General features: G+C 32.9%; 12 protein-coding genes across 12 annotated transcripts, besides 34 other annotated features; 9 read left to right on the top strand and 3 right to left on the bottom strand.

The window, feature by feature from the left end:
* Positions 1–134: 134 nt before the first annotated feature.
* TA05935 (5'-3' exoribonuclease (XRN2, DHM1)) lies at positions 135–2,686 on the bottom strand (the record flags this gene model as incomplete). The annotated part of the gene is made up of 15 exons (XM_948846.1): positions 135–318; positions 377–532; positions 665–813; positions 869–1,023; positions 1,050–1,176; positions 1,206–1,288; positions 1,332–1,515; positions 1,568–1,682; positions 1,728–1,873; positions 1,907–2,062; positions 2,113–2,207; positions 2,271–2,352; positions 2,382–2,427; positions 2,477–2,604; positions 2,633–2,686. 15 exons carry the CDS (start codon positions 2,684–2,686, stop codon positions 135–137), a joined length of 1,860 nt encoding a protein of 619 aa, XP_953939.1.
* Positions 2,687–3,286: 600 nt separating this feature from the next.
* Positions 3,287–3,937, top strand: TA05940 (uncharacterized protein; the record flags this gene model as incomplete). Its single annotated transcript, XM_948845.1, has 4 exons — positions 3,287–3,329; positions 3,377–3,701; positions 3,747–3,792; positions 3,827–3,937. 4 exons carry the CDS (start codon positions 3,287–3,289, stop codon positions 3,935–3,937), a joined length of 525 nt encoding a protein of 174 aa, XP_953938.1.
* A 153-nt stretch (positions 3,938–4,090) lies between these two features.
* Positions 4,091–4,981, top strand: TA05945 (ubiquitin-conjugating enzyme E2 (RUB1); the record flags this gene model as incomplete). The annotated part of the gene is made up of 3 exons (XM_948844.1): positions 4,091–4,361; positions 4,474–4,712; positions 4,742–4,981. 3 exons carry the CDS (start codon positions 4,091–4,093, stop codon positions 4,979–4,981), a joined length of 750 nt encoding a protein of 249 aa, XP_953937.1.
* Positions 4,982–5,211: 230 nt separating this feature from the next.
* On the top strand, positions 5,212–6,913 carry TA05950 (26S proteasome subunit 4, putative; the record flags this gene model as incomplete). Its single annotated transcript, XM_948843.1, has 6 exons — positions 5,212–5,245; positions 5,311–5,424; positions 5,507–5,583; positions 5,660–6,113; positions 6,208–6,403; positions 6,472–6,913. The coding sequence occupies 6 exons, from the start codon at positions 5,212–5,214 to the stop codon at positions 6,911–6,913; spliced, it is 1,317 nt and encodes a 438-aa protein (XP_953936.1).
* A 129-nt stretch (positions 6,914–7,042) lies between these two features.
* Positions 7,043–7,941, top strand: TA05955 (uncharacterized protein; the record flags this gene model as incomplete). The annotated part of the gene is made up of 6 exons (XM_948842.1): positions 7,043–7,086; positions 7,144–7,206; positions 7,247–7,466; positions 7,498–7,563; positions 7,594–7,700; positions 7,773–7,941. 6 exons carry the CDS (start codon positions 7,043–7,045, stop codon positions 7,939–7,941), a joined length of 669 nt encoding a protein of 222 aa, XP_953935.1.
* Positions 7,867–7,935: a sequence feature (1 probable transmembrane helix predicted for TA05955 by TMHMM2.0 at aa 199-221).
* A 233-nt stretch (positions 7,942–8,174) lies between the features above and the next one.
* TA05960 (Tpr-related protein family member, putative) lies at positions 8,175–9,887 on the top strand (the record flags this gene model as incomplete). The annotated part of the gene is made up of 1 exon (XM_948841.1): positions 8,175–9,887. One exon carries the CDS (start codon positions 8,175–8,177, stop codon positions 9,885–9,887), a length of 1,713 nt encoding a protein of 570 aa, XP_953934.1.
* Positions 8,232–8,300: a sequence feature (10 probable transmembrane helices predicted for TA05960 by TMHMM2.0 at aa 20-42, 115-137, 152-171, 178-200, 220-242, 349-371, 381-398, 464-486, 506-528 and 535-557).
* Positions 8,517–8,585: a sequence feature (10 probable transmembrane helices predicted for TA05960 by TMHMM2.0 at aa 20-42, 115-137, 152-171, 178-200, 220-242, 349-371, 381-398, 464-486, 506-528 and 535-557).
* Positions 8,628–8,687: a sequence feature (10 probable transmembrane helices predicted for TA05960 by TMHMM2.0 at aa 20-42, 115-137, 152-171, 178-200, 220-242, 349-371, 381-398, 464-486, 506-528 and 535-557).
* Positions 8,706–8,774: a sequence feature (10 probable transmembrane helices predicted for TA05960 by TMHMM2.0 at aa 20-42, 115-137, 152-171, 178-200, 220-242, 349-371, 381-398, 464-486, 506-528 and 535-557).
* Positions 8,832–8,900: a sequence feature (10 probable transmembrane helices predicted for TA05960 by TMHMM2.0 at aa 20-42, 115-137, 152-171, 178-200, 220-242, 349-371, 381-398, 464-486, 506-528 and 535-557).
* Positions 9,219–9,287: a sequence feature (10 probable transmembrane helices predicted for TA05960 by TMHMM2.0 at aa 20-42, 115-137, 152-171, 178-200, 220-242, 349-371, 381-398, 464-486, 506-528 and 535-557).
* Positions 9,315–9,368: a sequence feature (10 probable transmembrane helices predicted for TA05960 by TMHMM2.0 at aa 20-42, 115-137, 152-171, 178-200, 220-242, 349-371, 381-398, 464-486, 506-528 and 535-557).
* Positions 9,564–9,632: a sequence feature (10 probable transmembrane helices predicted for TA05960 by TMHMM2.0 at aa 20-42, 115-137, 152-171, 178-200, 220-242, 349-371, 381-398, 464-486, 506-528 and 535-557).
* Positions 9,690–9,758: a sequence feature (10 probable transmembrane helices predicted for TA05960 by TMHMM2.0 at aa 20-42, 115-137, 152-171, 178-200, 220-242, 349-371, 381-398, 464-486, 506-528 and 535-557).
* Positions 9,777–9,845: a sequence feature (10 probable transmembrane helices predicted for TA05960 by TMHMM2.0 at aa 20-42, 115-137, 152-171, 178-200, 220-242, 349-371, 381-398, 464-486, 506-528 and 535-557).
* A 255-nt stretch (positions 9,888–10,142) lies between the features above and the next one.
* Positions 10,143–10,235: a sequence feature (Signal anchor predicted for TA05965 by SignalP 2.0 HMM (Signal peptide probability 0.161, signal anchor probability 0.704) with cleavage site probability 0.058 between residues 31 and 32).
* Positions 10,143–11,957, top strand: TA05965 (Tpr-related protein family member, putative; the record flags this gene model as incomplete). Its single annotated transcript, XM_948840.1, has 1 exon — positions 10,143–11,957. The coding sequence occupies one exon, from the start codon at positions 10,143–10,145 to the stop codon at positions 11,955–11,957; it is 1,815 nt and encodes a 604-aa protein (XP_953933.1).
* Positions 10,197–10,265: a sequence feature (11 probable transmembrane helices predicted for TA05965 by TMHMM2.0 at aa 19-41, 222-244, 251-273, 283-305, 317-339, 373-395, 408-430, 462-484, 504-526, 536-558 and 579-601).
* Positions 10,806–10,874: a sequence feature (11 probable transmembrane helices predicted for TA05965 by TMHMM2.0 at aa 19-41, 222-244, 251-273, 283-305, 317-339, 373-395, 408-430, 462-484, 504-526, 536-558 and 579-601).
* Positions 10,893–10,961: a sequence feature (11 probable transmembrane helices predicted for TA05965 by TMHMM2.0 at aa 19-41, 222-244, 251-273, 283-305, 317-339, 373-395, 408-430, 462-484, 504-526, 536-558 and 579-601).
* Positions 10,989–11,057: a sequence feature (11 probable transmembrane helices predicted for TA05965 by TMHMM2.0 at aa 19-41, 222-244, 251-273, 283-305, 317-339, 373-395, 408-430, 462-484, 504-526, 536-558 and 579-601).
* Positions 11,091–11,159: a sequence feature (11 probable transmembrane helices predicted for TA05965 by TMHMM2.0 at aa 19-41, 222-244, 251-273, 283-305, 317-339, 373-395, 408-430, 462-484, 504-526, 536-558 and 579-601).
* Positions 11,259–11,327: a sequence feature (11 probable transmembrane helices predicted for TA05965 by TMHMM2.0 at aa 19-41, 222-244, 251-273, 283-305, 317-339, 373-395, 408-430, 462-484, 504-526, 536-558 and 579-601).
* Positions 11,364–11,432: a sequence feature (11 probable transmembrane helices predicted for TA05965 by TMHMM2.0 at aa 19-41, 222-244, 251-273, 283-305, 317-339, 373-395, 408-430, 462-484, 504-526, 536-558 and 579-601).
* Positions 11,526–11,594: a sequence feature (11 probable transmembrane helices predicted for TA05965 by TMHMM2.0 at aa 19-41, 222-244, 251-273, 283-305, 317-339, 373-395, 408-430, 462-484, 504-526, 536-558 and 579-601).
* Positions 11,652–11,720: a sequence feature (11 probable transmembrane helices predicted for TA05965 by TMHMM2.0 at aa 19-41, 222-244, 251-273, 283-305, 317-339, 373-395, 408-430, 462-484, 504-526, 536-558 and 579-601).
* Positions 11,748–11,816: a sequence feature (11 probable transmembrane helices predicted for TA05965 by TMHMM2.0 at aa 19-41, 222-244, 251-273, 283-305, 317-339, 373-395, 408-430, 462-484, 504-526, 536-558 and 579-601).
* Positions 11,877–11,945: a sequence feature (11 probable transmembrane helices predicted for TA05965 by TMHMM2.0 at aa 19-41, 222-244, 251-273, 283-305, 317-339, 373-395, 408-430, 462-484, 504-526, 536-558 and 579-601).
* Positions 11,958–12,079: 122 nt separating the features above from the next.
* On the top strand, positions 12,080–15,004 carry TA05970 (Tpr-related protein family member, putative; the record flags this gene model as incomplete). The annotated part of the gene is made up of 1 exon (XM_948839.1): positions 12,080–15,004. One exon carries the CDS (start codon positions 12,080–12,082, stop codon positions 15,002–15,004), a length of 2,925 nt encoding a protein of 974 aa, XP_953932.1.
* Positions 12,137–12,205: a sequence feature (10 probable transmembrane helices predicted for TA05970 by TMHMM2.0 at aa 20-42, 587-609, 616-638, 643-665, 678-700, 720-742, 755-774, 820-842, 863-885 and 895-917).
* Positions 13,838–13,906: a sequence feature (10 probable transmembrane helices predicted for TA05970 by TMHMM2.0 at aa 20-42, 587-609, 616-638, 643-665, 678-700, 720-742, 755-774, 820-842, 863-885 and 895-917).
* Positions 13,925–13,993: a sequence feature (10 probable transmembrane helices predicted for TA05970 by TMHMM2.0 at aa 20-42, 587-609, 616-638, 643-665, 678-700, 720-742, 755-774, 820-842, 863-885 and 895-917).
* Positions 14,006–14,074: a sequence feature (10 probable transmembrane helices predicted for TA05970 by TMHMM2.0 at aa 20-42, 587-609, 616-638, 643-665, 678-700, 720-742, 755-774, 820-842, 863-885 and 895-917).
* Positions 14,111–14,179: a sequence feature (10 probable transmembrane helices predicted for TA05970 by TMHMM2.0 at aa 20-42, 587-609, 616-638, 643-665, 678-700, 720-742, 755-774, 820-842, 863-885 and 895-917).
* Positions 14,237–14,305: a sequence feature (10 probable transmembrane helices predicted for TA05970 by TMHMM2.0 at aa 20-42, 587-609, 616-638, 643-665, 678-700, 720-742, 755-774, 820-842, 863-885 and 895-917).
* Positions 14,342–14,401: a sequence feature (10 probable transmembrane helices predicted for TA05970 by TMHMM2.0 at aa 20-42, 587-609, 616-638, 643-665, 678-700, 720-742, 755-774, 820-842, 863-885 and 895-917).
* Positions 14,537–14,605: a sequence feature (10 probable transmembrane helices predicted for TA05970 by TMHMM2.0 at aa 20-42, 587-609, 616-638, 643-665, 678-700, 720-742, 755-774, 820-842, 863-885 and 895-917).
* Positions 14,666–14,734: a sequence feature (10 probable transmembrane helices predicted for TA05970 by TMHMM2.0 at aa 20-42, 587-609, 616-638, 643-665, 678-700, 720-742, 755-774, 820-842, 863-885 and 895-917).
* Positions 14,762–14,830: a sequence feature (10 probable transmembrane helices predicted for TA05970 by TMHMM2.0 at aa 20-42, 587-609, 616-638, 643-665, 678-700, 720-742, 755-774, 820-842, 863-885 and 895-917).
* Positions 15,005–15,097: 93 nt separating the features above from the next.
* TA05975 (uncharacterized protein) lies at positions 15,098–19,022 on the bottom strand (the record flags this gene model as incomplete). The annotated part of the gene is made up of 11 exons (XM_948838.1): positions 15,098–16,387; positions 16,590–16,649; positions 16,680–16,895; positions 17,025–17,163; positions 17,201–17,445; positions 17,475–17,675; positions 17,749–17,839; positions 17,898–17,992; positions 18,024–18,161; positions 18,196–18,282; positions 18,312–19,022. 11 exons carry the CDS (start codon positions 19,020–19,022, stop codon positions 15,098–15,100), a joined length of 3,273 nt encoding a protein of 1,090 aa, XP_953931.1.
* A 130-nt stretch (positions 19,023–19,152) lies between these two features.
* Positions 19,153–19,215: a sequence feature (Signal peptide predicted for TA05985 by SignalP 2.0 HMM (Signal peptide probability 0.918, signal anchor probability 0.000) with cleavage site probability 0.588 between residues 21 and 22).
* On the top strand, positions 19,153–21,258 carry TA05985 (uncharacterized protein; the record flags this gene model as incomplete). The annotated part of the gene is made up of 1 exon (XM_948837.1): positions 19,153–21,258. The coding sequence occupies one exon, from the start codon at positions 19,153–19,155 to the stop codon at positions 21,256–21,258; it is 2,106 nt and encodes a 701-aa protein (XP_953930.1).
* An 85-nt stretch (positions 21,259–21,343) lies between these two features.
* On the top strand, positions 21,344–22,133 carry TA05990 (uncharacterized protein; the record flags this gene model as incomplete). The annotated part of the gene is made up of 2 exons (XM_948836.1): positions 21,344–21,454; positions 21,516–22,133. The coding sequence occupies 2 exons, from the start codon at positions 21,344–21,346 to the stop codon at positions 22,131–22,133; spliced, it is 729 nt and encodes a 242-aa protein (XP_953929.1).
* A 36-nt stretch (positions 22,134–22,169) lies between these two features.
* TA05995 (DNA repair protein (RAD2 nuclease)) lies at positions 22,170–23,413 on the bottom strand (the record flags this gene model as incomplete). The annotated part of the gene is made up of 7 exons (XM_948835.1): positions 22,170–22,250; positions 22,291–22,406; positions 22,460–22,534; positions 22,565–22,644; positions 22,696–22,766; positions 22,830–23,164; positions 23,233–23,413. The coding sequence occupies 7 exons, from the start codon at positions 23,411–23,413 to the stop codon at positions 22,170–22,172; spliced, it is 939 nt and encodes a 312-aa protein (XP_953928.1).
* Positions 23,414–24,158: the final 745 nt, after the last annotated feature.

The raw sequence follows: 24,158 nt of genomic DNA, 5'->3' as shown, positions 1-24,158 counted from the left end.
GTCAAAATATCTTTAATTAGTTATTATATATGTATTTTTTAGAAAATATTAATTTTTCTTATTATTATCATTTCTTCTATGGTACACATTTATAGATCCGGGCTTATTCCTAAACATTATAACCAGCTAGTCCATTACTTGTACAAATTGTTGTATTTAAGCTCATCGTTAACGCTTCTGGCTACTTGACACAGGTGTTTGGTGTCCAGAAAGGGTAATTTCACAACGTGTTCCCACTCATTATCCTTCCCGTCCTGACAAATTTCAAAGTCTTCTGGAAAATATTGACACAAACTACCGTCCGGACCACTCAAACTCCTATAGAACTCAGATTACACAATCCCAAACAGTATTTATGATAACAAACAATTTATACCTATAAACTGGCGGAAGAAGCTGTGAATTATTTGGAGGTGTAATTGCCAATAAATGTTCCAGTGGTGTTATTGGTTCTCCTTTATAGAACTTAATTGTAGTTCCAGAAATCTTCGCCAAGTCTGATACCAACGGCGCATAGTGATATTTATAACACCTATATCATCTTTTCGTTATATTCAGTTACCAATTCCAACTTGGACAACCCAAATGATAATATGACAATGTCCAAAATAATCCCTAAAATCAAATGTCGTTGTAAAAATATACCTCAATGTATTGTTCACACATTTTCCTTATTGCCTTTTTATTGTTGAAATCAATATCGCATTTATTTTCATAATAGTATTTGGCGTATTTCTTCGGGTCACTGTAGTCACTTATTTTCTCAGAAACCGATTTCATCTTGAAGTAATCAAATTCTTTTTTACACAATTCCTAAATCAACAAATTAACTCCACAAGGGGAATTCATAACTATTATCCCTTATTACCTTCATTAGTAATTGTAATCTTGACATATTAATTTTGTAGTTTAGTGTTAAAAAGCCTCTTAATTTGGGCAACATTTTATAGTACATATTTATGAGATCGTTGAAGCTACTGTTACACAGTTCCACACTTGGCAAATGTGGTAGAAAGTCATTTCCTAAATATAATGAATACTAATGTTACTACCCGCCATAAATGACAGTAATGAGAAATCATCTGTGAGTCTGTTTTTTGCGTTTGGGATAAACAGGAAGCGGTTCAAATCATTCTTTACTGATCCAGAAATACTCATACACCTTGAATACATGGTCTAAAAGCGTTTATTCAAGTTTATAAAACCTTTCTAAGAAGATTCATTGACAGCACTTCATAATTGTTGGATTTTAAATCTATAAAGTCCTTTCCATGTATATGCAAAAGCCCTACACGTAATAAAATATTACTAGGTGAATTCAAAATGTGTACCTGTTTTTTTGGAATAGTAAGGATCCGGTTTCTCTTTTGACAAAATGTGAGGTGTGTAACTATATTCTTCTCTTAAAATATACATTTTTGGTAATTTTGTAATTAGCGATAGCATTACCAAATCTGCGTCCAGTCCATATACCAAATGTGTTGAATTCCTTACATCGGGGTCCAACTCCAGCATCTACTCATTTTAAATACACAATTTATATATTCTAGTAACTGTTAATACTAACTTTACGAATTGTATCATAAATTTTATGTTCACCTTCACCTGGTACATCTGTTCCATTATAAACAATATAACAGTCATTCCAAGTTCCTTCATAATTTTGAAGTGCTATCCAGTTCCTATTATATAGTGTGTAATATAATATATGGAAATAATTCGGTTACCTAATCTCTGAATCCATCATTGACATGAACTGTGTCCCTGGTGATATATAACTTGGGTTAAATGACACATTATCGTATGCTCCGATTTTTAACTTATTAACTTTATATTTCATTTTTCCATCTTCTACTTTATAGTATTCATTATCCTACATCATATTACACATAAATATGATGGATACAGAATTGCTAGATTTGTAGAGCCTAAATCTTCTTGTACGCTGTTGATTGATTTTAGCTGAAGGACACACTCCGTCAACTCCAATATACATCATCTTCTTGGGTTTCACAAGGTTAAACGTATTTAACAAAGCGGCTACTATTCTTCTCATTCTTTGCTATAAATATATTAGTACTATGTTTTGTATAATATATGGTGTATAGATACCTGATCTTCCATCATTAGGATCGGGAAAATATTCCCGTGAGTTGCAGAATGTATAACAGCGTTCATATCAACGTAAAAGTAATCAACTCCTTTACCTAAGAATTAATATGAATTGGTATCCACTTGGATATTTTGTGTTCTATTGAGTAATATATTACTTATTTCAGAATCATCTAGGGGTATTCTAACCCTAGAGAAGTTCTCCATCATCCACCCATATAATCTTGGAACTCCTTCCAACTAAAAACAACATTGTTTTCATAACTTACTTTAAACTTATCAACTTTATATCCAATTTCCTTTCCATCTTCTTCACTAAAAACCAATTAATTATATATTTATAAGGATTGAAATAATAAAATACTGGTTAGTTATCGGATTATATAATATAGGCGGGTGTTTATTTGGTATAATAGTCTGGTTAATGAAATTATGTGAAAATTTTTTGTTACTAAAATTAACACATGAGATTTCAAGAGGGAATAAAGAAAGCTGAAAAGAGTTAATAATTAGTAGAAACGAAAAAGCATTCAGAAAATGCTCCATCTAATATTCCTTCACATTTCATCTTCATAATTAAATTTAATTTGGAATCATTTCGGTTTTATGAAAATAAATTATTAATAGAGTTAACATTATTATGTACAAATTAATATATTTTATTAAAATATTAAAAAATTAAAAACAACTCCATCTTTAAATAAAATAATATAATTTATAAAAATATATAATTGAGTAATTTCTAGGATTCCAACATCCAATGTTATAACTACTAACAAAACACATGTAAATAAAGTTTAATTGAGAAAAAAGAAATATTGTGATTATAAATAAATAAAAATTTTAAAAATCTTAAATGAATATATATTATGTTCATATATTTAATTCATCTAGAATCTTCTGAAGGTTATTCTCAAATGTGTAATTTAATCTTTATGTAATAATAAATTTTAAACTAAATTACAATAATAAATTTGAATTATTTAATAATTTAATGGTTATTTTATTATATTCATGTGGTGATATTCACTATATAATTCTTCTCTTCATTTTGTTATTATTTTTATTATTTGTATATAAAAATGGTTTGATGCCATTTTATTTAAATTATTTCAAACTTGTTTACCTGAGATTTTTAAAATAATTATTTAAATTTTGTTTAATTTGTAATAAAATGCTAGACCATCTAAATAATTCATTAACTCCCAACCTTCATGGTATTTTATTATTACCCTAATAATATTTTTAACTAATATTATCTTAGGGGAGATAACTCTTGATAAGGTTGCCCACGTGAAGGACGAGACAGTACGGTTTTTGGAGAAGCGTAGCTTCGATTTGGTGTCTTTTACATACTCATATGAGCCGGAAAGAGCTCCAGAAATAAACAAAATGCTTGAAGATGATTTGGATAATCTGTTACTAAACTCCCATAGACAACTAGCATATCATCGACTATACGGTGATAATAAGACTAACGTGGCACAGTATAATTCAAATTTAAGACGACTAGAAATATTAGCAAAAGAGGTTGAATCGTGCTATGATCGATTTCAAGCTGTCAAAAAAAATAATCCAGATCCAACAAAGTATTTAATTCTTAATTCAAATATCTAATTCTAATAATTGTTTAGAGTTGCAATAATACATATATTTGGAGTTGATGACTTGGAGAAAAGGGTATAAATGATACCAAGTTTTAATATTTTGATAGGTACAGCAGTCTTTGAACCAACTAGAAATACTAAAGAAAACATTTGATAACTTGCAAGAAAATTGTAAAAGTTTACTAGAAAATTCGTTACACTTGAGAAGAATGGTATGATTTAATTAGTGCTCATCGGGTTTTTAGTTGTTGAATTTGCGTAACCAAGGACAAGTTATTTTTTATAAACAAGTCCAAGTCGCATCTCTAATTGATGGTAATTCTCTATTTATGAAAATGAGTAATTTCTAATAAAAATTTATAGAATTTGCAATGTATAAAGGAGTATATTTGAAGGACCATGTGGCTGATAAGGCACACAAGACATGTTTATCGCAAACAGCCTCGGAGTTATCTGTAGACTCTTGGGCACTAAGAATTAAATACTGTAAAGATACGCTTGAAAATATTAAAGCGGAAGCCCAAAAATCTCACGTTAGCGGCATTAATGGTAGAAGTGGTAGAGTATTGAGTGAAGAACAGGAAAAGAATTTTCATGATGCAATTTCAAATAATAGTAAACTTATCCACCAACTTACAAGGGGTTCAACATACCTTTTAACACAGTTGAGTAATCAAAATGGAACCTAATGTTAAATCACCAGCTATGCTAAGGGTTCAAAAAGGTAATACCCTAATGTTTTTATAATTTTTAGAGTTATCTGAGTTGAGAATGTATGAAGGCGTTGAGATAAGATTCCCTGATATTAACAACATCATGAATATGGAGATATTGATCAAGCCAAAAGAGGGCATTTACAAGGATATGAAAATCACATTTTCATTTCATATTCCCAATCAATATCCTAACGATAGACCTAAAATCTATTGCACATCAAAAGTAACACAGTTACACAGTTATATTATCTGGTCACATTATATTAACAAATCGATTGTAAACTATAAATTAGCATAAATGATCAGATAATACATCCTAATATACTGGGAACAAACGCGGATAAATGCAAGGGAGCAGTTTGTTTGAATATCTTGAGGGAGGACTGGCTGCCGATTTACACAATTGACACAGCCATTATTGGACTCGTTAACCTCTTAATTGAACCACAGTTTGAGAACCCGCTTGATAAGTTCGCGGCTAATTTGTTACAAAAAGATCCAATGCATCTGAGATCAATTAATCTATCACTAAATTACACTACATAATATTTAGTAATACATGGTATATATATTGGTGTGAGTGGATTCTGTAAAAGTTCAGAAAAAATTTGAATTTACAAAAATAACATTCATTAACTTTGATTTTATAATTTTTGAGAATTTTTGATTAATTTTAGTAATTATGTGTAAGTATGTGTAGAATTATAAGGAATAAATTGTGTAGAAGGCAGAGTGGGGAACAAGAAATTAGAATAAATAATTCTAAATATATAAAAATGGGAAATACTCAAGGAACGGGTAATTCACCAGGTAATACTTTTATCTAATTTATTAAACTAATAAAATCCAGTATTTTGGTGTATATCAATTTGTAGATGATAAAAAGGACAAGAATGATGGTAGACAAAGTCGTTCAGACCAGCCAGTTACATTTGGTAAACGAAAAAGGAAAATGTTAAGGCAATTGGCGCCAGTAAGAATACCAACAGGTGCAAGATTACTCTTTATAATTTAAATAACTATTTTAATAATAACAAAAATTGTTATAAAAATTATAATAATTTGGTTTAGTCACTCCAAATTCAAAATGCCGATTAAGATTGTTAAAACTTGAAAGAATCAAGGATTATTTATTACTAGAAGAGGAGGTATTTATTATTTTCCATAAATATATTCTACACCTTTATTTACACAAATTTATTAATATAACTAATTGTTCCATAGTATATAACAAATAAATCTTTACATAAACCCTTGAAAACAAAGAACCAAGATGACTTGATAAAGCTCGATGATATCAGAGGATCCCCAATGAGCGTGGGAACCCTGGAGGAGATCATCGACGAGAACCACGCCATCGTAACATCCTCAATAGGACCTGAATATTATGTTAATATACTCTCCTTTGTGGACAAGGAGCTCCTGGAGCCAGGCTGTTCAGTGCTATTGCACAACAAAACCAATAGTATAGTGGGAATACTCTTGGACGACGTTGACCCACTGGTGTCCGTGATGAAGGTGGAAAAGGCACCTCTTGAGTCGTATGATGATATTGGAGGGCTTGAGGAACAGATTCAAGAGATCAAAGAGGCAGTTGAGCTACCGTTAACAAGGCCTGAGCTGTACGACGATATCGGTATTAAACCTCCAAAAGGTGTAATTCTATACGGACCACCAGGTAGCCATATTTGTTAAATAAAAATATTATATGACGTTCTCAACGACTAATTAAATAATATCCTTTTTATAAATGTTGTAAATATGTGTTATAGGCACTGGTAAGACTTTATTAGCCAAGGCAGTTGCGAATGAGACTTCAGCCACTTTTCTTCGTGTAGTAGGGTCTGAGCTTATCCAAAAGTACTTGGGAGAGGGACCTAAGCTTGTCAGGGAGATGTTCAAGGTGGCAGAAGATAATGCCCCCTCAATTATCTTTATTGATGAAATCGATGCGATAGGGACCAAAAGGTAATATATACACATCTTAAATGTTGAAAATTCATTATAATATATATTAAGGTAATAAATTGGTGTAGGTACGATGCGACGAGTGGAGGAGAGAAGGAAATCCAGCGTACTATGTTGGAGCTGTTAAACCAGTTGGACGGATTTGACTCTCAATCGGATGTAAAGGTGATTATGGCGACAAACAAAATTGAATCGCTCGACCCAGCGCTTATTCGACCGGGGAGAATCGATAGGAAGATCCAGCTCCCGAACCCAGACAGCAAAACTAAGCGCAAGATATTCGAAATCCACACATCGAAGATGACCATGAGCAAGGATGTGGACCTGGACGAGTTCGTGGTCAATAAGGACGACCTCAGCGGAGCAGATATTAAGGCAATGTGTACAGAAGCAGGTTTGCTGGCGCTCAGAGAACGCAGAATGCAAATTACTCAAGCCGATTTAATGAAAGCAAAAGAAAAGGTTCTGTTTCAGAAAAAGGGCAATGTACCCGATGTCCTCTATTGCTAACATTTTTCAAAAATAATTTTTTAAACTGTATTTATATTTGTTTTTTAAAGTATTTTTTAAATTATATAATCACGGTAAATGTGTATAGAATTTCTTTAGTTTTACTCCAGTAGTATTAGTATTATAGTGATGATTGAAGGATTAGATAAAGATCCTTACGATGAAGCTGAAAAGTAAATTCATACATTATTTTTAAATAAACCTTGATTATTGTTTAATAAATTCTACAGTAAAGTAAGGAAAAGTATACGGAAGGCGATTTTGCTTCAAAGTCAACTTTACGACAATACTGGGTATAAAAATTAATAATATATGAATATGATTATGTATTAGGTCTTTGAAAAATGATAATAATGAGGCTGTGAGGAGTGGTGACGAGTTGGCGTCTGTTTGTAGCTCCATAGAGAATGATATTGGCGAGTTGCAGAAGGTAATTCTGGCCATTCAACAGAATCCCAATAAATATAAAATCTCTCAAACTCTCATCGACTCAAGACAGCAAACCATTAATGAGTTTAAATCCAAGTTAAATGGAATCGTTCAACACACAAATGTAACATTTTACTCTACTAATTATTTTTTAGGAAATGAAGTTTGCCCAAACAAATTACGCCTCAGATTATTCAAATGTACAATTACAGCATCAACAAGTAATTTCAAGATTGATTTAATGTTCTTAGGATGTGTTAAATCAGCAGAATTATCATTTAAATGAGTTACACGGTTCAGCTCAAACCCTTCACACTCAGGCAATACAATTTAATCAAGAAGTCAAATCACAAAATATGTATCTCAATACTTTCTAACTAGTCATTTAACCATATTTATCACTATAAATTAATACAAAAATTATTTTTAGATTGCTGAGAGACGTTGAGGAGCAGATGACTGAGTCTCAATTGCATATAAATACACTGACGAGAAAATTATCGCGATTTTTGGACACTGATAATCCCTCAATTATCAGGCTCATACTTACGCTATCAATTATAGCAACTATTCTAGTTATTGTATTGATAGTTTTCTAACAATTAATTATGTTTCTACATTTATGTATAGTATAGTATAAATTAAATGATATAGTTTAATGTTTGTTCTTATGGATGCTGTGATTTTGAGTAATATTTCTGTAATATATTAATAATAACTAACTCCAAGAGTATTAGCAAGTAATATAGGTCACACTAGATACTCGTAATCAAATACTCATAAACTAATCAAGGAGTTAATAACAACTTCTAAACACTTCTTATCGCAATAAATGGCTAGGTGTCCTGATGGCTGTAAGCCGGCTGAAGCGTTTGGTGCTAGGGGTAAATGCCAATTACTTCAGTCAGCCTATATTCTTGCTGGCCTGGCTATGATGCTAAACATCAGGCTTGCCTATAGTTCTGCTCCATATGCTCTCATTAGGTTTAAGTTGCCTGAGAATCTATTCAGTGTATTTGTTAGGAGAATGGCAAGTGCATTGGAACTTTGGTGTCTGCCAGGTTTCATCATTGCTGACATAATCGAACTAGCTGTTAAATTAGTCATCAAATTCGGTAACGATCTCGGACTCAGCGGCTATGGCGACTACACCCACAAATCCAGAGAACTCAAATTCTATGCCGTTATTTGTCTTTCGATAATTGCTCAATGGTTAAATTTTCTAACTTATGTAATTTTATTGTTTGTTTATTTGATGGGTGGAGACTCTGGTCGTCTAACTACCTTTTATTGGACTATAGCAGTGTCTGGATTTGTTTTTGGTATCAGTAATCCATTGGTCTTTGCTGCTGACTATAATTATATACCCATCTATATTGTTGGTGAAAATTGTTTTCCAGCTCTAACCTCATTCATACACTATCTAAGTACACTAATGTTTGGTAATCGTAGAAAATACGATAGTGACTTTCTACTAGTCTACATTGACATTTCGGTAGCAATCCTGATATCCTTTGTGGCAGCTTCAGTATGGACTATAGCCTATGGTATCTGGATAGTAACTAATACTGCTCCTATTAAGACTATAACTGTTACTGATGCTGGTAAGAAAAAACTTACTATCGAATATGAGGATGGTAATAAGGATGAGAATGCTACTTATACAGAAACTCCTAGTACTGGTCCTCCTTATAAGTATACTGTTACTCATCCTAAAACTAACATCACCTATACTTTTACACTCAGCGAGCAGCTTAATACTGGTACTCCTTATAGTAAAAAAGATGCTGCTACTGAACTCATTACTGTTACTTATGGCCACATATTTGCTGAAGGTTTCTCTGATACTAATGCCAAACCATCTATGGTCTCACCATTTCTGATTGTACTAGTTGGTATGGGACTTGTCTATGCTATTTATCCTGGAATTGCACCTGGTATGATTGTACCATTCTACCTCGTTGACAAGATTGAAATGGTTCTTCTGATAGCTACAATATTTCCACCAGTTATTGTTGCACTACTCCAAAAAGACCATCCAAACTGGTCACCTAAAACTAAATACGTATGGCATGGATTTGGTAATGCTAATACCGGTTTTGGTGGATGGCTACCATACCCAGCCACACACATAAAAGACCAAGAACAATCAACAGCACAAAAAAAAGAAGTATGCGACCCCGCTGCTGAAAAAGCATCTAATAATACTGTTTATGCTTGGATATGGCACTTCTTTGACCTAGTGATTCTCATTATGATCATCCTAGCCTATCTATTCATATATTCACTCCACTATAGAGATTCCAATATATCTCGTGCTATTGTTAATCAACCCAAAATGTCTACTGCTCTAACCATTATATTTTATATGTGTCATGAGACCTCACTTGCTGTAGGATTCGCTGGCATGGTAGGTAATGCAGCTGAATATACAGTGATAGCTCAAATGATAGGTGCATTCCTTATGGTCTTCCTAGCACTATATTCAGAGGGCTACATTATTGAGTATAAAAGTCATGATCCTGCTCATTGGCCTACAGAGTGAGTGTGGTATGTGTTTGGTATTATTTGGTGGCTACCTCATTGGGTGGTTGATTTTCCCCTCATGGTTTTTATTATGATAAGATTTAATGTTTGTTCTGATGGATACTGTGATTTTAAGTAATATTCTGTAATATAGTAATAATGGCTAGGAGTAATAAAAGATTAAAGTAATAACAGCAGGGACATTATAAGGAACACTATTACTACTTCACTTTTCTACAGTGTAAATCACTACTGTGACTTAATTATCTATTAAATGGCAAAGTGTCCTTCTTGTACTGGTCCGGCGGGTATAGGTCAAGATAGCTGTGGATTACTTATTGCAGCGTATGTTCTCGCTGGCCTGGCTATGATGCTTAATATTAGGCTCTCATATAGTTCTGCTCCATATGCACTTATTAGATTCAGGTTACCTGAGAATCTATTCAGTGTATTTGTCAGAAGAATGGCTAGTGCATTAGAACTATGGTGCCTACCAAGTATGCTCCTTGGTAACATAATGGACCTATTTCAGAAAGGTTGCTACAACAACGTGGTTCTCCCGATAGCAGTCCAGGTACTCAAATCTAAGGCTAGCGGTCTATCAGGTCTGGCCGGTACGCTATCTACTAAAGCCGGTGTGCTTCACGGTGTACTTGGTAGTGCTGAAGTTGATGCTAAAGCTAAAGCCACAGCACTTCAACAAGCAGCCAGCAAACCTAATGATCCTAAGGGTCTTGAACAGTTACTCGATGAACTTAGTGGTATTAATGGTGATGCCCAGAAGGTTCTCGCCAAATACAAAGAGGTAGTTGATGCATACAACGACGTGGCATCAGATGCAGAAGCAAAAAAGAAAGATTCTCAACTTCAAGCTGTTACATCTGCATTCAATGCACTCCATATGATTAAAACTCTTGACAAGTTCCATCTCATTACAGTTCCTTCCATCATCTGCCAATGGTTAAACTTCCTCACTTACGTACTATTATTAGTTGTATATTTGATGGGTGGTGATCAAGGTCACCTCACCGTATTCTACTTCGTTATCGCAATATCTGGTGTTGTTTTTGGTATCAATATGACTCTAGTTTATTCTGCTGATTGGAATTATACACCTGTCTATATAGTTGGTGAGAACTGTTTTCCAATCATCACGTCATTCATACACTATCTTGCAACACTCTTGTTTGGTAATAGAAGGAAATGGAATAGTGACTTCCTAATAGTAAACATTGACATTTGGGTTGCAATAATAATATCTTTTGTAGCAGCTGTGGTATGGACCATAGCCTATGGACACTGTGATAGTGGCAATACTGATGGTACTACTGTTGAATATGGTCACATATTTGCTGAAGGTTTTGATACCGATAGTAAAGTTTGGTGCGAAATAATCTCTCCTACTCTCATGGTAATTGTAGGTATGGGTCTTGTTTATTCTATTTATCCTGGTATCGCACCTGGTATGATTGTACCATTTTATCTCGTTGATAAGATTGAAATGGTACTTCTGATAGCCACATTCTTTCCACCAGTCATTGTAGCACTACTTCAAAGGTTCCCATCTACTAAAAAGTATTCACCTAAAGCCACATACGTATACCCTGATGGCATGGGTGGATGGCGACCCTACCAATCTGATGGTACCGTTCATAATTGGTTCTGGCACCTGTTTGATATCCTGATCGTTATCAAAATTTTACTTGCTGCTATCTTTATATACTCACTTCATTATAGAGATTCTGCGATTTCCAGATCTATCATTAATCAACCGAAAATGTCTACTGCACTATCAATTATATTTTATATGTGCCATGAAATTCTTCTGGCATTAGGATTTGCAGGTGTCATTGGTAATAATGGAGGCACATACGTTCTGCTTCCAGCTCAATACGTGGGCGCCCTATTTATGATCTTCCTCGCATTTTACAGCGAGGGATACATTATAGAATATAAAAGTCATGATCCTGGTCACTGGCCTACAGAAGGAATGACAAAATGGAACGAAATTTGTTATTGGTATTATTTCAAGATTATCTCATTGGGTGGATGGTACTCCCCTCATGGTTTTTATTATGATAAAGTTTAATGTTTGTTCTGATGGATACTGTTATTTTAAGTAATATTTCTGTAATATAGTAATACACTCACAGGAATCGATTCAGGAACACTCGGCTGAAATAGTCCATTCAGTATATCTATATCGCAACAATGGCTGATCCTAGTCCTACTACGAATTATCACCAATCTGAAGAAGCGACACTTAATATCTTCGCCTACATGTTTGCTGGTCTAGCTATGATGCTTAATATTAGGCTTTCGTACAGTGCTGCTCCATATGCTCTGTTGCGGTTCAAGTTACCAGAAAACCTATTCAGTGTCTTCGTTAGGACTACTTCAAGTGCTTTGGAACTTTGGTGTTTACCGAGTATGCTGCTTGGTAACATTATGGAACAAGTCTATAACCACACTCAAGAGATTCAAAGAGTTCATGCCACCGGAATCAATAATTATGAAGTAAAGACGAAGGCGGGAAAACTTAAAACCAATGCTGGAGGTCAATCTAAAAGTGAACTTGCCTCCACAAAGAATACTGATCTTGATAAAAGTAATAATGCTCAAAATAAACTCGAAGCTAAAGCCAATGAACTGGCTCAGAAGGCCCTAGAACTTCACAATGGAGCTAATACACTAGAAGGGGCTGCTAGTAGTAGTCCACTTCTACCACTTAAAGGTGATGCCAAACAACTTAAGACGGCAGCCAAGAAAGGTAGTACGGGTCTATATGAGAAAGCAGAAGCACTAGCTGCTAGAGCTGGTCAGGGTGGTGGTGCTACTGCGCGTGGTCATGCCCACCGAGTCATAGGCGCATTTGACAATGTTGAAAAACTGTACGATAAACTAATGGGTAAAGCCAATGAAAGTAAGCTAACCAATCATCCCAATGTCACCGCGGTTATCAAGGCCTACCTTGATGCTAAGAACACCTATTACCAAATGCTCATCACCTACAGGATCCAGCAGAAAGCAATCAAATTTCATGAAGCGGCCGAAGCACTTCAGAATGAGGCTGCTGGTGCTTCTGCTAAGGAACAGCCTGATAATACACTACTTAAAGCACTTCATACTCATGCCAATGCTGAATTGGATGATCTAGTTAAGAAAGCCGAAGCTCTTAAAGGTATTAATGCAGATACGATTGACGCTACCATCGTAACAAATTACCTAGCAGTGGATGAAGCTTATGGAACACTGATGGAGAAAGTTAAAGAACAAAAGGCAGAAGAAGTTCCTCAGGTTAAAGGGGTCAAAGAAAAGTTTATTTCCCTTGAAAAGTCATATGTAAATGTACTTAGGCTTAGGGTTCAGGAACTAGCCAAAAAATCAGAAGAACTTAAAGAGAAAGCCAATGAACTAAAAACTCGTGTTGATGAACTTAGACAACAAGCCACTTTACTAGCTAATGCAGCCAGTCAAGATGGTAGTGATGGTCTCCAACAGAAAGCCCTATTACTGGTACAAGCTATCAAAACCGATGGTGGTGATGATGGATCTAAGGCCACAGATGTCATAAAACGATTCGAAACTGTCACAAAAGCTTACAATGAAATATCAAAACAACCTAAATACCAACAATTACTAGACAAGGCCAATGAACAAGAAGCAAAAGGTACATCACTACCAGATGATGAAGAACAAAATGTCAAAGATGTGTATGATGCCTACAAAGATCTCAAGGCCGTATATGACGAGATCCTAAAGTTTACCAAGATCAAGTATTACTCCGGTGAACTATATACTGCAGTCGACCGTAATGCCTCGGATGCCATCATCAATTTCAATGCAGTGGTTACTGTATACAAGCTACTAGGTGAGACTGAGTACATAGTTAAAACTGATTTCGAAAATCTTCAGGAAGAGTATTCCAATGCTATATATTTTTATAAGAAATGTATCATTACAATTCCCTCAATGTTTACCAATTGGTTAAACTTTCTTACATTTGTAATTCTGTTCATAGTGTATGTTACTGGTGGTGATCAGGGTAGTGTTACTGGTTATTATTGGATTATGGCGGCTTCTGGCTTTGTATTTGGAATTAACATGGTATTGGTGTATGCTGTAGATTATAGATATCTTCCATATTATATTGCTGGTGAAAATTCATTTCCTATTGTAACCTCTGCAATACTCTACTTTGCTACATCTATATTTGGTAATCGCAGGAAATACAATTCCGACTACCTTGTAGTTCTCATAGATATTTCAATCTCAATATTCATTGCTCTTGTGGCATCTGTGTTATGGACTGTGGCGTTCCACAAATATAGGGCTCCAAAGGCTTCTCCCGATACACCCAACTGGCCTGTTATCTCACCAGTACTGTTGGTCATTGTAGGTATGGGTCTTGTGTATTCAATTTATCCTGGTATCGCACCTGGTATGATTGTACCATTCTATCTCATTGATAAGATTGAAATGGTACTCCTGATACTGACAACATTCCCACCACTGATATTCGCATTCACTACGAAGTATGCTCCAAGTTGGTCTCCCAAAACCGAGTTCCTCCTACATTCATATCTATTTAAGTTCGGAGGATGGACAAAATACAACGCAGACAAACCCGATAGCGGCTGGCCACCCCAAGAGGGTGCTGTTGTTTATGGTTGGATCTGGCATTTCTTTGATATATTGGCTCCACTTCAAATCATCCTAGCTGTTATATTTGTATATTCAATTCACTATAGAGATTCCAGTATTTCTAGATCTATTGTCAATCAACCCAAAATGTCTACATTTCTAACCATAATATTTTATATGTGTCATGAGATCATGTTGGCAACTGGTTTTCCAGGATTGGTGTGTAATGGTGGAGTTACACACGTTCTGCTTCCAACCCAGTGGATTGGTGCCCTACTAATGGTATTATTAGCCTTCTATAGCATAGGTTATATAACAGAATATAAGAGGCACGACCCTTCCGAATGGCCTACAGACGGAATGACAAAGTGGAATGCCTTGTGTTACTGGTTAAAGATGGCGAGCAAAATTACCAACAAAAATTTCAAACAATTGTTTACAACTGATTTAGGTAGAAATTTACTTATATTCATTTTTTATAAAGTTATATAGAATCCTACTTGTATGAAATATCCTGTGAATAACATATAATTATAAAGAATAAATTAAAATTATAAAAATACAACATAAAAACTAATTTTTAATTTATTTAAGTTTAAAATCCTTGTCAAAAACAAAGTTGATCCGCTTTAGGTGAGGAAAGTTGTGTGGAATCCTCCTTCTCTCGGAATTTAACTCGTTAGCACCCATTAACTCCAAACACCTGATCCTCAGTGTAGCATTGCCCTCAGGACATGAAAGACCTTGACACTTGAAATTAGCATCACCCTCATTATTACAGTAGAAACAACGCAGCATCTGCCTAATGTGTTTGGGCACAGATGCCCAGTAGTTACTCCGGCGAATCTGCCAATCATTCTGAGATAAGTAGTGTTCAAGGAGTTTCCCATTAGCCTTACAAGAGTTTCGGCTCCATTTGTGATATGCAACACATTTTATACACTTTTGATACTCACACATGTTCTTACTGGAGGCGCTCCTGGCGCATCTAGTAAAACCGCAGTAGTAACATATACTCCGTTGCCTTCGGTACAAATGAGCGAGAAATAGACTATGACTGGGTTGAGAACTGTCAATATTAAAATCAGAAGCTTGCGAATCAGATGTGATATAGTAACGCTTGCCCATTGCGTAAACGTCAGCCCCAACGTTTCCTGTTGCGATTTTGAATGATTTTGGATACGATGAGAAAAATCTCCTCATCTGGACGTGAGCCATTTCAGTCACTGTTCTATTAAGCTTATTTGGTGACAACTCCAATACAATACAATCGAGGTTAGTGCTGGGTGATATCTCATCGATATCATCGAGATGATCGTTTTTAATGGATGAAAGCGAGGAGGACGATGTTATTGACTGAATTGAGTTTGATGAAGAGAACGATTTCATCATTTCTATAGACATAACTTCGTTTAGTCCATCAATTGACATTGCTGATTTCAGGTCTGAATTAGGTTGTTCAGGCGTAACATCTTCCATATTCACTACCAAATTACTGTTATCTGACTTAAGTACACCCTTTCCAGTTCCTTCGACTTTATTATCTGAGTCTCCATGAGATATGGAGAAGTTAACACAGAAATCCTCACTAATAATTGAATTATAAATAAACTTCCTTATATCCATGGTAATTTTGCGATACAGTTCATAAAGCTCCGGGCAGCTAGACTGGTTGACTGAGGATAAATCTCTGATATGAGTGGCCAAATCTATCCGAATTACCTTCGTTTCCTCGTCCACTACATTTAATTTAGAGTCTGAAAACTCCTTTACGTTAATTGAGGGCTCATCATCCTGAGTCTCGGAATCCAAGTCCAAAGGCTCAGAGAACGACTCTCCCGTGACATCCAACGAATATACTAAATCCATATTAATCTAAAACAAGCCATTAATTTACAAAAAAAATAAAAAACAAAAATTATTCTTCATAAAACACATGTATCGTGTTACTGAACAAATATAGTGTAGATATTTAGTAAAAAATAAAATTTTAAAAAAATTATAAATTAATTTATGACTCCAATTGTAATGTAAAATTACTATCATTTTCTTTAAATGTGTATTTATTATTTGTTACTTTATTTAGGCAATCAACCAAAAGTTTAACTACCCTTTGTTCTCCTCTTATTTCTTTCACCTACACTCAATATTAATTTTATTATCTTACTCTTTTCTCAACCTCGTCTAATAATTCTTTATATCTCAAGTGTAATGAGTTTGCTATGAATGATTCCAACAGCAATACCAAGTCTGTCGGCTCAACTTCACTATCATTCTTCATTTTATCAAACAGTACAATGTAAAAGATTTCATTTTGTTGTTCATTACTTCTTGATATGTAATGTATTATGTGACAAATATCACTTACATCTCCCTCAACCAACTACACGCCAATCATTTACTTGTATAACTATGGAACTAATTAACATTTCATGTATTGGACTAAATTCCCTCTTAACCCAATTTCTGTATTTTCTTCTAATTAACACTACTACTAAACAAAACCAATTACCATATGCGTATTATTGTTGATTAGTGATGACACTTCATTCGAGAGGTCAGAGGAATATAAACTGGCCCAATCAAATATGTACAGTATATTACTCAGTATCTTCACACTGCTCAAATACGAGTCATTGTACAATTCACTCCTATAAAAATCTTTATTCTACAAATTTATATCGTTACGTTGTTATAAAATTGCGATCTCCTGTGTTATATGTGCTGATATCTGACAGTATCCTCTGTTGATATGCTTCCAGTATTGTAATACAGTCTGGATTCTTATTACTGTACACCCAAGTTATAAATTCCAAAACGTGTGATATTCCTCCAACTGACGTTGAGTTTACTCTTTCTTTACATTCATTCATCAGCTTCAACTTCATCCCAGTATTTATCTTAACCAGTTTATGCGATAACACGTGCAATATCTGAACATCCTTATTTATACCACACTTACTTGGATAAATTGATCAGAATCTGCCGATTGAATGAATTCCATAATCTTATCGAAGAGATACAAAAGCTTTGAACGGTTCGTTGGTAAATAAACCTTTTCATTCAAATACATCAATGCCTCTTCGTATAAACTCTCCACCATTGTACCTTTCTCTCCATTTAAGGCTTTATTAGGCTCAATTCTAGCACTGCTTGCAACTCTCTAAACACAAATACAGTTAAATATTCTACTAATTTTACAAAAATAATGAAATTTATAAATGACTACTAAATACCATTAGAATAAATAAAAAGTTAGACAATTGGTTTACGTAATTATCATAGTTATTTATTAATTGGTCCAACATCCACTTTCCAACTTCATCACTAAACCACAATGACAATGTATAATAAACTAGTTAATATTAGTGGTCTATTGAAATACTATGTAATCAGGTTCGAAAGTGATATTGGAAACGTGACACGATAAAAGTAGTTTGAAAATTGAAATGTAATGTCCCTCTTCACTATAATTTCAACCTATCAATTATATTATCATTTATTAGCTTACCAATAAACTCATCAAATGATTATCCAAGTCATTTGTAATGTAGAAATAATGAAATAATTTAGGCAAACATTCTATACTCAATTCCACATCATTTTTATACACTTCCATTACATTCTTATTTATTCTTTCCAATACATTCTATTAATAATAATCTTAAATAAGTGTAAAATACCTCCATAATGTTCTGAGCATCAAAAGTTATATTAGTCTGCAATAATGAGTATGTATGTACTAATGTACACATTTCATTGAATGCCATCTAAAAAAATTAAAAAGATGTTTTCTTACCTTTTCAACATCTAATTTATAAAAAATTTGTTCAAGGACATTTTGATGTATTTTTTCACCATTTAAAAAAGCAAGAGTCTGTAAAAATTGCAACAAAACGTCATTACTCAAATTCAAATAATTAAAATTTATTAAATTTATTTTATCAATTAATTTATTTTCAATTGTTTCATTACTGAATTTACTTTTAAATATCAGAAATGAGGATAAAACTAAAAAGTAATCGTACACATCATTATTATGAGTTGAAACTACATTAAAATTAGACTTTTCAAGGAATAATTCGAAAAGTTTTAAGGTTAAATCAGAGAACTGTTCAGTAGATTGTGTAAGGGAGAAGATTAATTTGGACAATTGATTTGTATTTAACTTGTCAGAAATACTAAGAATCCTATAATTTAGAATTTTGGCCAATTTATTTACAATTTTATTGGATTCATAATTCAGTTTCTCTAATCTATTTAAGTTATAATCTAATAATCCATGCAAACTAACGTTTGATTTATTTAAATAATGGGAAATGCTATCGACTAGTTCGTTTAAATTATAATTAGTTAGTTTTGTGTTTTCATTTAAATTAGTTTTGGTGTTATTAATTAATATTGGATCCAATTTATCATTATTATTCCAAACATTATAGAATACACCATTGTTATACCTAAATTTGGTTAATATATTTGGAGTGATTCTTATGAATGGTGGAATCTCCATAAAATTAAAGAATTCAAATCAGTTAATTCAATTTGTGGGTATAGTATTCTACACATTTTATTCATTCATCTTATTTTTATTTATATCATCAAGTTTTTTCTCTTAATTAATTTTTTAAATATGTTGTAACATGTTATTGTGTTATAATTCTCTTTTATTTTTACTGGCCTTCCGCATTAGTTTTATCAATTCCATTTCACACAATTATAAACTTCTTTACATTAATTATCCTAATATTTTAAGCAATTTTAATCCTAATAAGTCTGATTTAACATGTAATATATTTTTTGGAAACAAAGGTATCTCTCTTGATACTGATGAATATAAAACACAACATCATATAAACGAATATTTCAAAAAACTCCCTTATAAAACTGAAAACATTGTTAATCCAGATCAACCGCCAGGTTCTTCATCTAGAGAAGATCTAAAGGGTCATAATATACCAATTGCTAATAATGTTCTGACTGACGTGTTACCTCTGGCTCCACTTTCGGAGGATGAACCATTAGAGGAAATAGTTGAAGATAATGACCTGACAAGACCTCCATCCAACAAGGAAGACTGGAACCTGAAACGGATATCGCACGGGAGGTATTTTTGGCATAAATTCTTTGCTAAACCTTCAGAACAAACACTCAAAGCCTTAAGGTGGTTTAAACAAGAACACGACCAAACTAGATGTAACAGGATTCTGGAAAGGACATATACTCAGTTGCCTAAGATTATGCCTCAAAAGGGACCAGACGGCAAAATTTTACCCCTAACTAGGTCAGAAAAATTGATGAATAGACACTCATTAAAGGTTAATAAGAAGATAATTGGGTATGATAATAGTGGAGAAGCCAGTAATTTATTAATATTGCTGAATTATCCAACAGAAAAGCTGGTAGGTTTGGTGGAGAAGCTCAGAATGCCTGGAGTTTTAAATCTCGAAAACTATGAACTGTTAAGACTACTTAACTATTCAATGGCATATTTGGCCAAAACAAACAATTTCACTAATGTTATCCAATTTTTATTAACTTTAGGTAAATTTAACGATAATTTGAAGCTACCAAAGGATGAAACAGATTCAGAGGATAATAATAAGCCAGAGCCTATAATACTACCAGATAATAGTATAGCATACATAACAATGGCTAAGGGTAATATATATAAAGGAAAAATCAAACGAGTGTTCATGAGATATAAACCAATGGTATATTCAATAATTGGAAGACTAAAAAATGACCCATTTAATAAGAAGTTTTTATTACCAAGAAAAGCGAGACCTGAACCCATAAGAGAGTTTTATCCAACCTATAACACTGATTCTGCCCTAACAAAGTTCTTAGAAGAGGCCCTGGAACTAGAGATAAAATGCTCCGAGGAAGAATATGATCATGACAAGACTATGGACAGATCATTTTCTGATCAATTTGATGGAAATTCAGACTATACAACTAAGAAAAGTATTAATAAATTTGATCGTCCAACTACAATCAATTTTAGTAAAGAGCTAAAAGAATATTTAATAAAGGGCATTAGTGAATTATCACCTTCAAGTATCAAGGAAATGTTAAAATTTAACAAAAATCTAGGAATACTTAAAACAGCCACTTTAATAAATAGAATTATGAAATTGCATACTGAAATTGGAATGAGCTATAACGAAATAATTAGAGTTTGTATCTATAGTCCTGGAATACTTTCAAACGGAAGTTATAAACAAAGGTGTTTGAAAATATACGACATTGATGAAAGCTTTACACACGAAGTAGTAAATAAATTGGTTAGAAGTTTTCCCAAACTCTTATCATATAATATTGATCGTAATGTGAAGCCTAAAACATTATATTTGCTAAGGGTAATGGGTAAATCAGTATCAGATTTACTGGATTTCCCTAAATATCTAAGTTTTTCTCTTTATGATCGAATAATACCAAGACATTTCAGTATAATGAATAAATTTTACAACGGAGAGTTCCTGAGCGTTTATCAATTCTTATTCCAAACTGGATTCTACCCTTCATATGGTCAACCGGTAACACACCCCAAGATTCCAAACACTTTACCGGAAAACCACGATAAATTTATGTCGTTCTATATGGAATTGAATAGAGATTTGAGTTTAAAAGATATGCTAACCACCTCGGAAGAGGACTTTTGTAGAATATATAATTTAACGTATAGGAATATGGTAGAAGGTAAGAAATACGCCTTAAAAATTCCATTACCAACCAATGTACAGTAATATAATATACAACAGCTTAATATGTGTATTATGAAATTTTCATTTTGTGTTATAGTGTATGGTGTACCGATAATTAATAAATAAAATGTTATTTATCGGAGTAAAAAGAATCTTAAACATAAATATAACCAAATTTTATTGTTTAAACAATTTTTCATCTCTAAAGAACATAAATCAATATTCCACGACTAAGAAGGTAACATAATATCTTACACATTTAATCTTATTATAATTAATTTAACACATTTTTATTTTAGTATTTAAAGGATGATGAGATATTGGTTGAGAAAGTACGGGTACTGAAGGATAAGAAGTTTATGGGTGATTACTCGATCCATGAAGCAAAGTTGCTCGCTAAAAAATTTAATTCAAATTTGATTCTTTTTAAACCAAATTCAATCCCACCTATTTGCGTAATACAGAATTATTCTGATTTTATCAAATCACTAGAAAATTCTAGTACAACTGGTGTTGTTAATGAAAGTAAAGAAGATGATAAGGGTGTTTATGCTTTCGATCCTTCATTAAAGGGCAAAACTATTCAAATATCTGAGAATTGTGCAATTCCAGACTTGAATAGAAAATTATCTTCCATCCGTAAGTTCATCACCTCTGGCCATAAAGTTGATATTATACTTCAAACCACCAACAAAAGCAGAAAATTGACAAAAAATAAACAAAACACTAATAACATTGAAAATAATATAATTGAAGAAAAGGATTCAAAGTTACATAAGGAGGAAGAAGGTGTGTTAATCCAGAGGATAGATTACATATATTCAAGGCTAAATGATATAGCAAAACCTTTTACTGTAAAAAATAAACTTAACCTAAATTCTAGGCAAATTATTCTAAAATTTTATCCTAAACAGTAATTTAGTACATTATTAAAAGCAATTTTTATTTAAAAATTAATTTACATTCTTTATAAGTTCCTGTCTGAATTCGGGATTAAAAAACTTGTTCGTGAATTCTCCGAGCTCCATTCCATACTAATATATTTATTATTATTTAATAATTAGTTTTTAAAACCTTTAGGAGTAGGTCTGTAGCCTTTTTTGTCTTGAATAGTTGTTGGTATAAGTCGGATTCCAGAAACTTTTCAAGGCTTTTGTACCTCTTTATTATATTATATGTCCTTTCAGGTCCTATTACACAGTTGATTGATGCGTTAAGATTATTTAACATAAAAAAAGAGTACCTATCTCAGGAATCCTGACATTTGCTTTGTAGCCTAGTAGAATACAAAAATCAATGAACTGATCTCTAGTCATTTCTACAACAATGATTTGTGTTATAAACTAACTCAGTGCATTTAACATTTCCATGTGATTTATTACACTCGGCTCCTTAGATCCCAAATAGTCTCTTATTACATTGGGAGCTCTACAAAAAATAAAATGTGTCAAGCATATATAAATAACAAGCTAAGAATACCCGTAAGCAATTGCATTGGTATCATCAGATAAAACGAAATCTTCTCCACTATCACAAAATTCAACACATTTCTAAATCAATTATGTGAAATATTTTGAAAATGCCTTGCATATGTCAAATGTCCTAATCTGAACCTTTGCGTAATTGTTCATCAGGGTATTTGCGATATCATTAATATCAGTATGGGAAAGGAGGGGATAAAAGGTGTAAATTGTACTGCCCTTCAAATACTCTCTTATACGCCTCAACAACTCTTTATCCTTGACGTCCAGTATATTAGTGTACAAAGCGTCCTTAACTTTAGAATTTGTTTCGTTGTTCTCTAGGGGCCCTACTACGAATGTTGAGTCAATTCCACCCTTAACGTCCACTTCTTTCAAGGATTTATTCAGCACTAATAATGGATTGACTGAATATTTCATTATATCATCTCTCAGCAACTTTACATTCACGAATGGCTCATTACCACCTGAAAATATAAAATATACAGACTCATAAAATGGAATATATAATTGGATCTTAATGTTAAGTTAAAACCTGAGTGACTAAATTTAAGTCGTTCTAGCACAGTCCTTATGGAGGCATGAAGTGAACGCCTTAAAATCATAGAACAGTCAATAAAAAGCCTCTTACCACCCAAAGAGTCGAGAGAACCCAGAGGCCTTATCACCTCAGGCACTTTCTTATTCAAATATACAATCAACCCATTTATTCCCATTAATAAATGTCATATCACATTTAAACATAATATATTATACGATTCAGCATAGTTTGATAATAATTTATAGGAATCATAAAGGAAGGTTACATAATTAAAAAACAAAAAATATGAAGAACGGTGTAAAATAACAAAATGAAAAAATTTGGATATTAGAAACAATTAAAACTAATTTTCGTTTACACACTATAAAACATAAAAAATAATTTATTCAACGAATATCACCGTTAAAAAAATATTAAAAATTTTATTTAATAACAATTAATCATATTTTATCTGAATACCTGAATAAATGAACATGAATGGTCTTTCTATCCCATTAATCATTTTTCTATTAATTACATAAACAATTATATATTATCATTATATATTTTTTCCAAATCATTCCACACATTATACTAAAAATTTTTTTATTTATAATTTCAAATTAATTAATACTCTATACTTGAAAGTTCATAAAAAATGTTTCCTGATTGTCAGAATTGGCTAGCTAAATCTGATAGCTATTCCTATGGAATCCCAATTAAATAAATGATACATGGGATAATTTACTATAATTGTTTGGATTTAATCGTTTATGTGATTATTGTCAGAATTTCATACCTAAAGAATTCGTACTTATACTTGAAATTTCATACAACCTTTTAATAACATTCATTTTTACCTCATTTTAGTCCAATATACTGTTTTTACTTTTATATACTGTCAAGGGTGTGTAAAAGCTTGTAAAAATAGTATTAAAAAT

This window comes from Theileria annulata, chromosome 1 (genome assembly GCF_000003225.4).
Source record: "Theileria annulata chromosome 1, complete sequence, *** SEQUENCING IN PROGRESS ***".
In the NCBI taxonomy this organism is placed as follows: Eukaryota; Apicomplexa; class Aconoidasida; order Piroplasmida; family Theileriidae; genus Theileria; species Theileria annulata.
The sequence above is the reverse complement of the archived record's forward strand: the minus strand, read 5'-3'. Positions and strand labels throughout refer to the sequence as shown.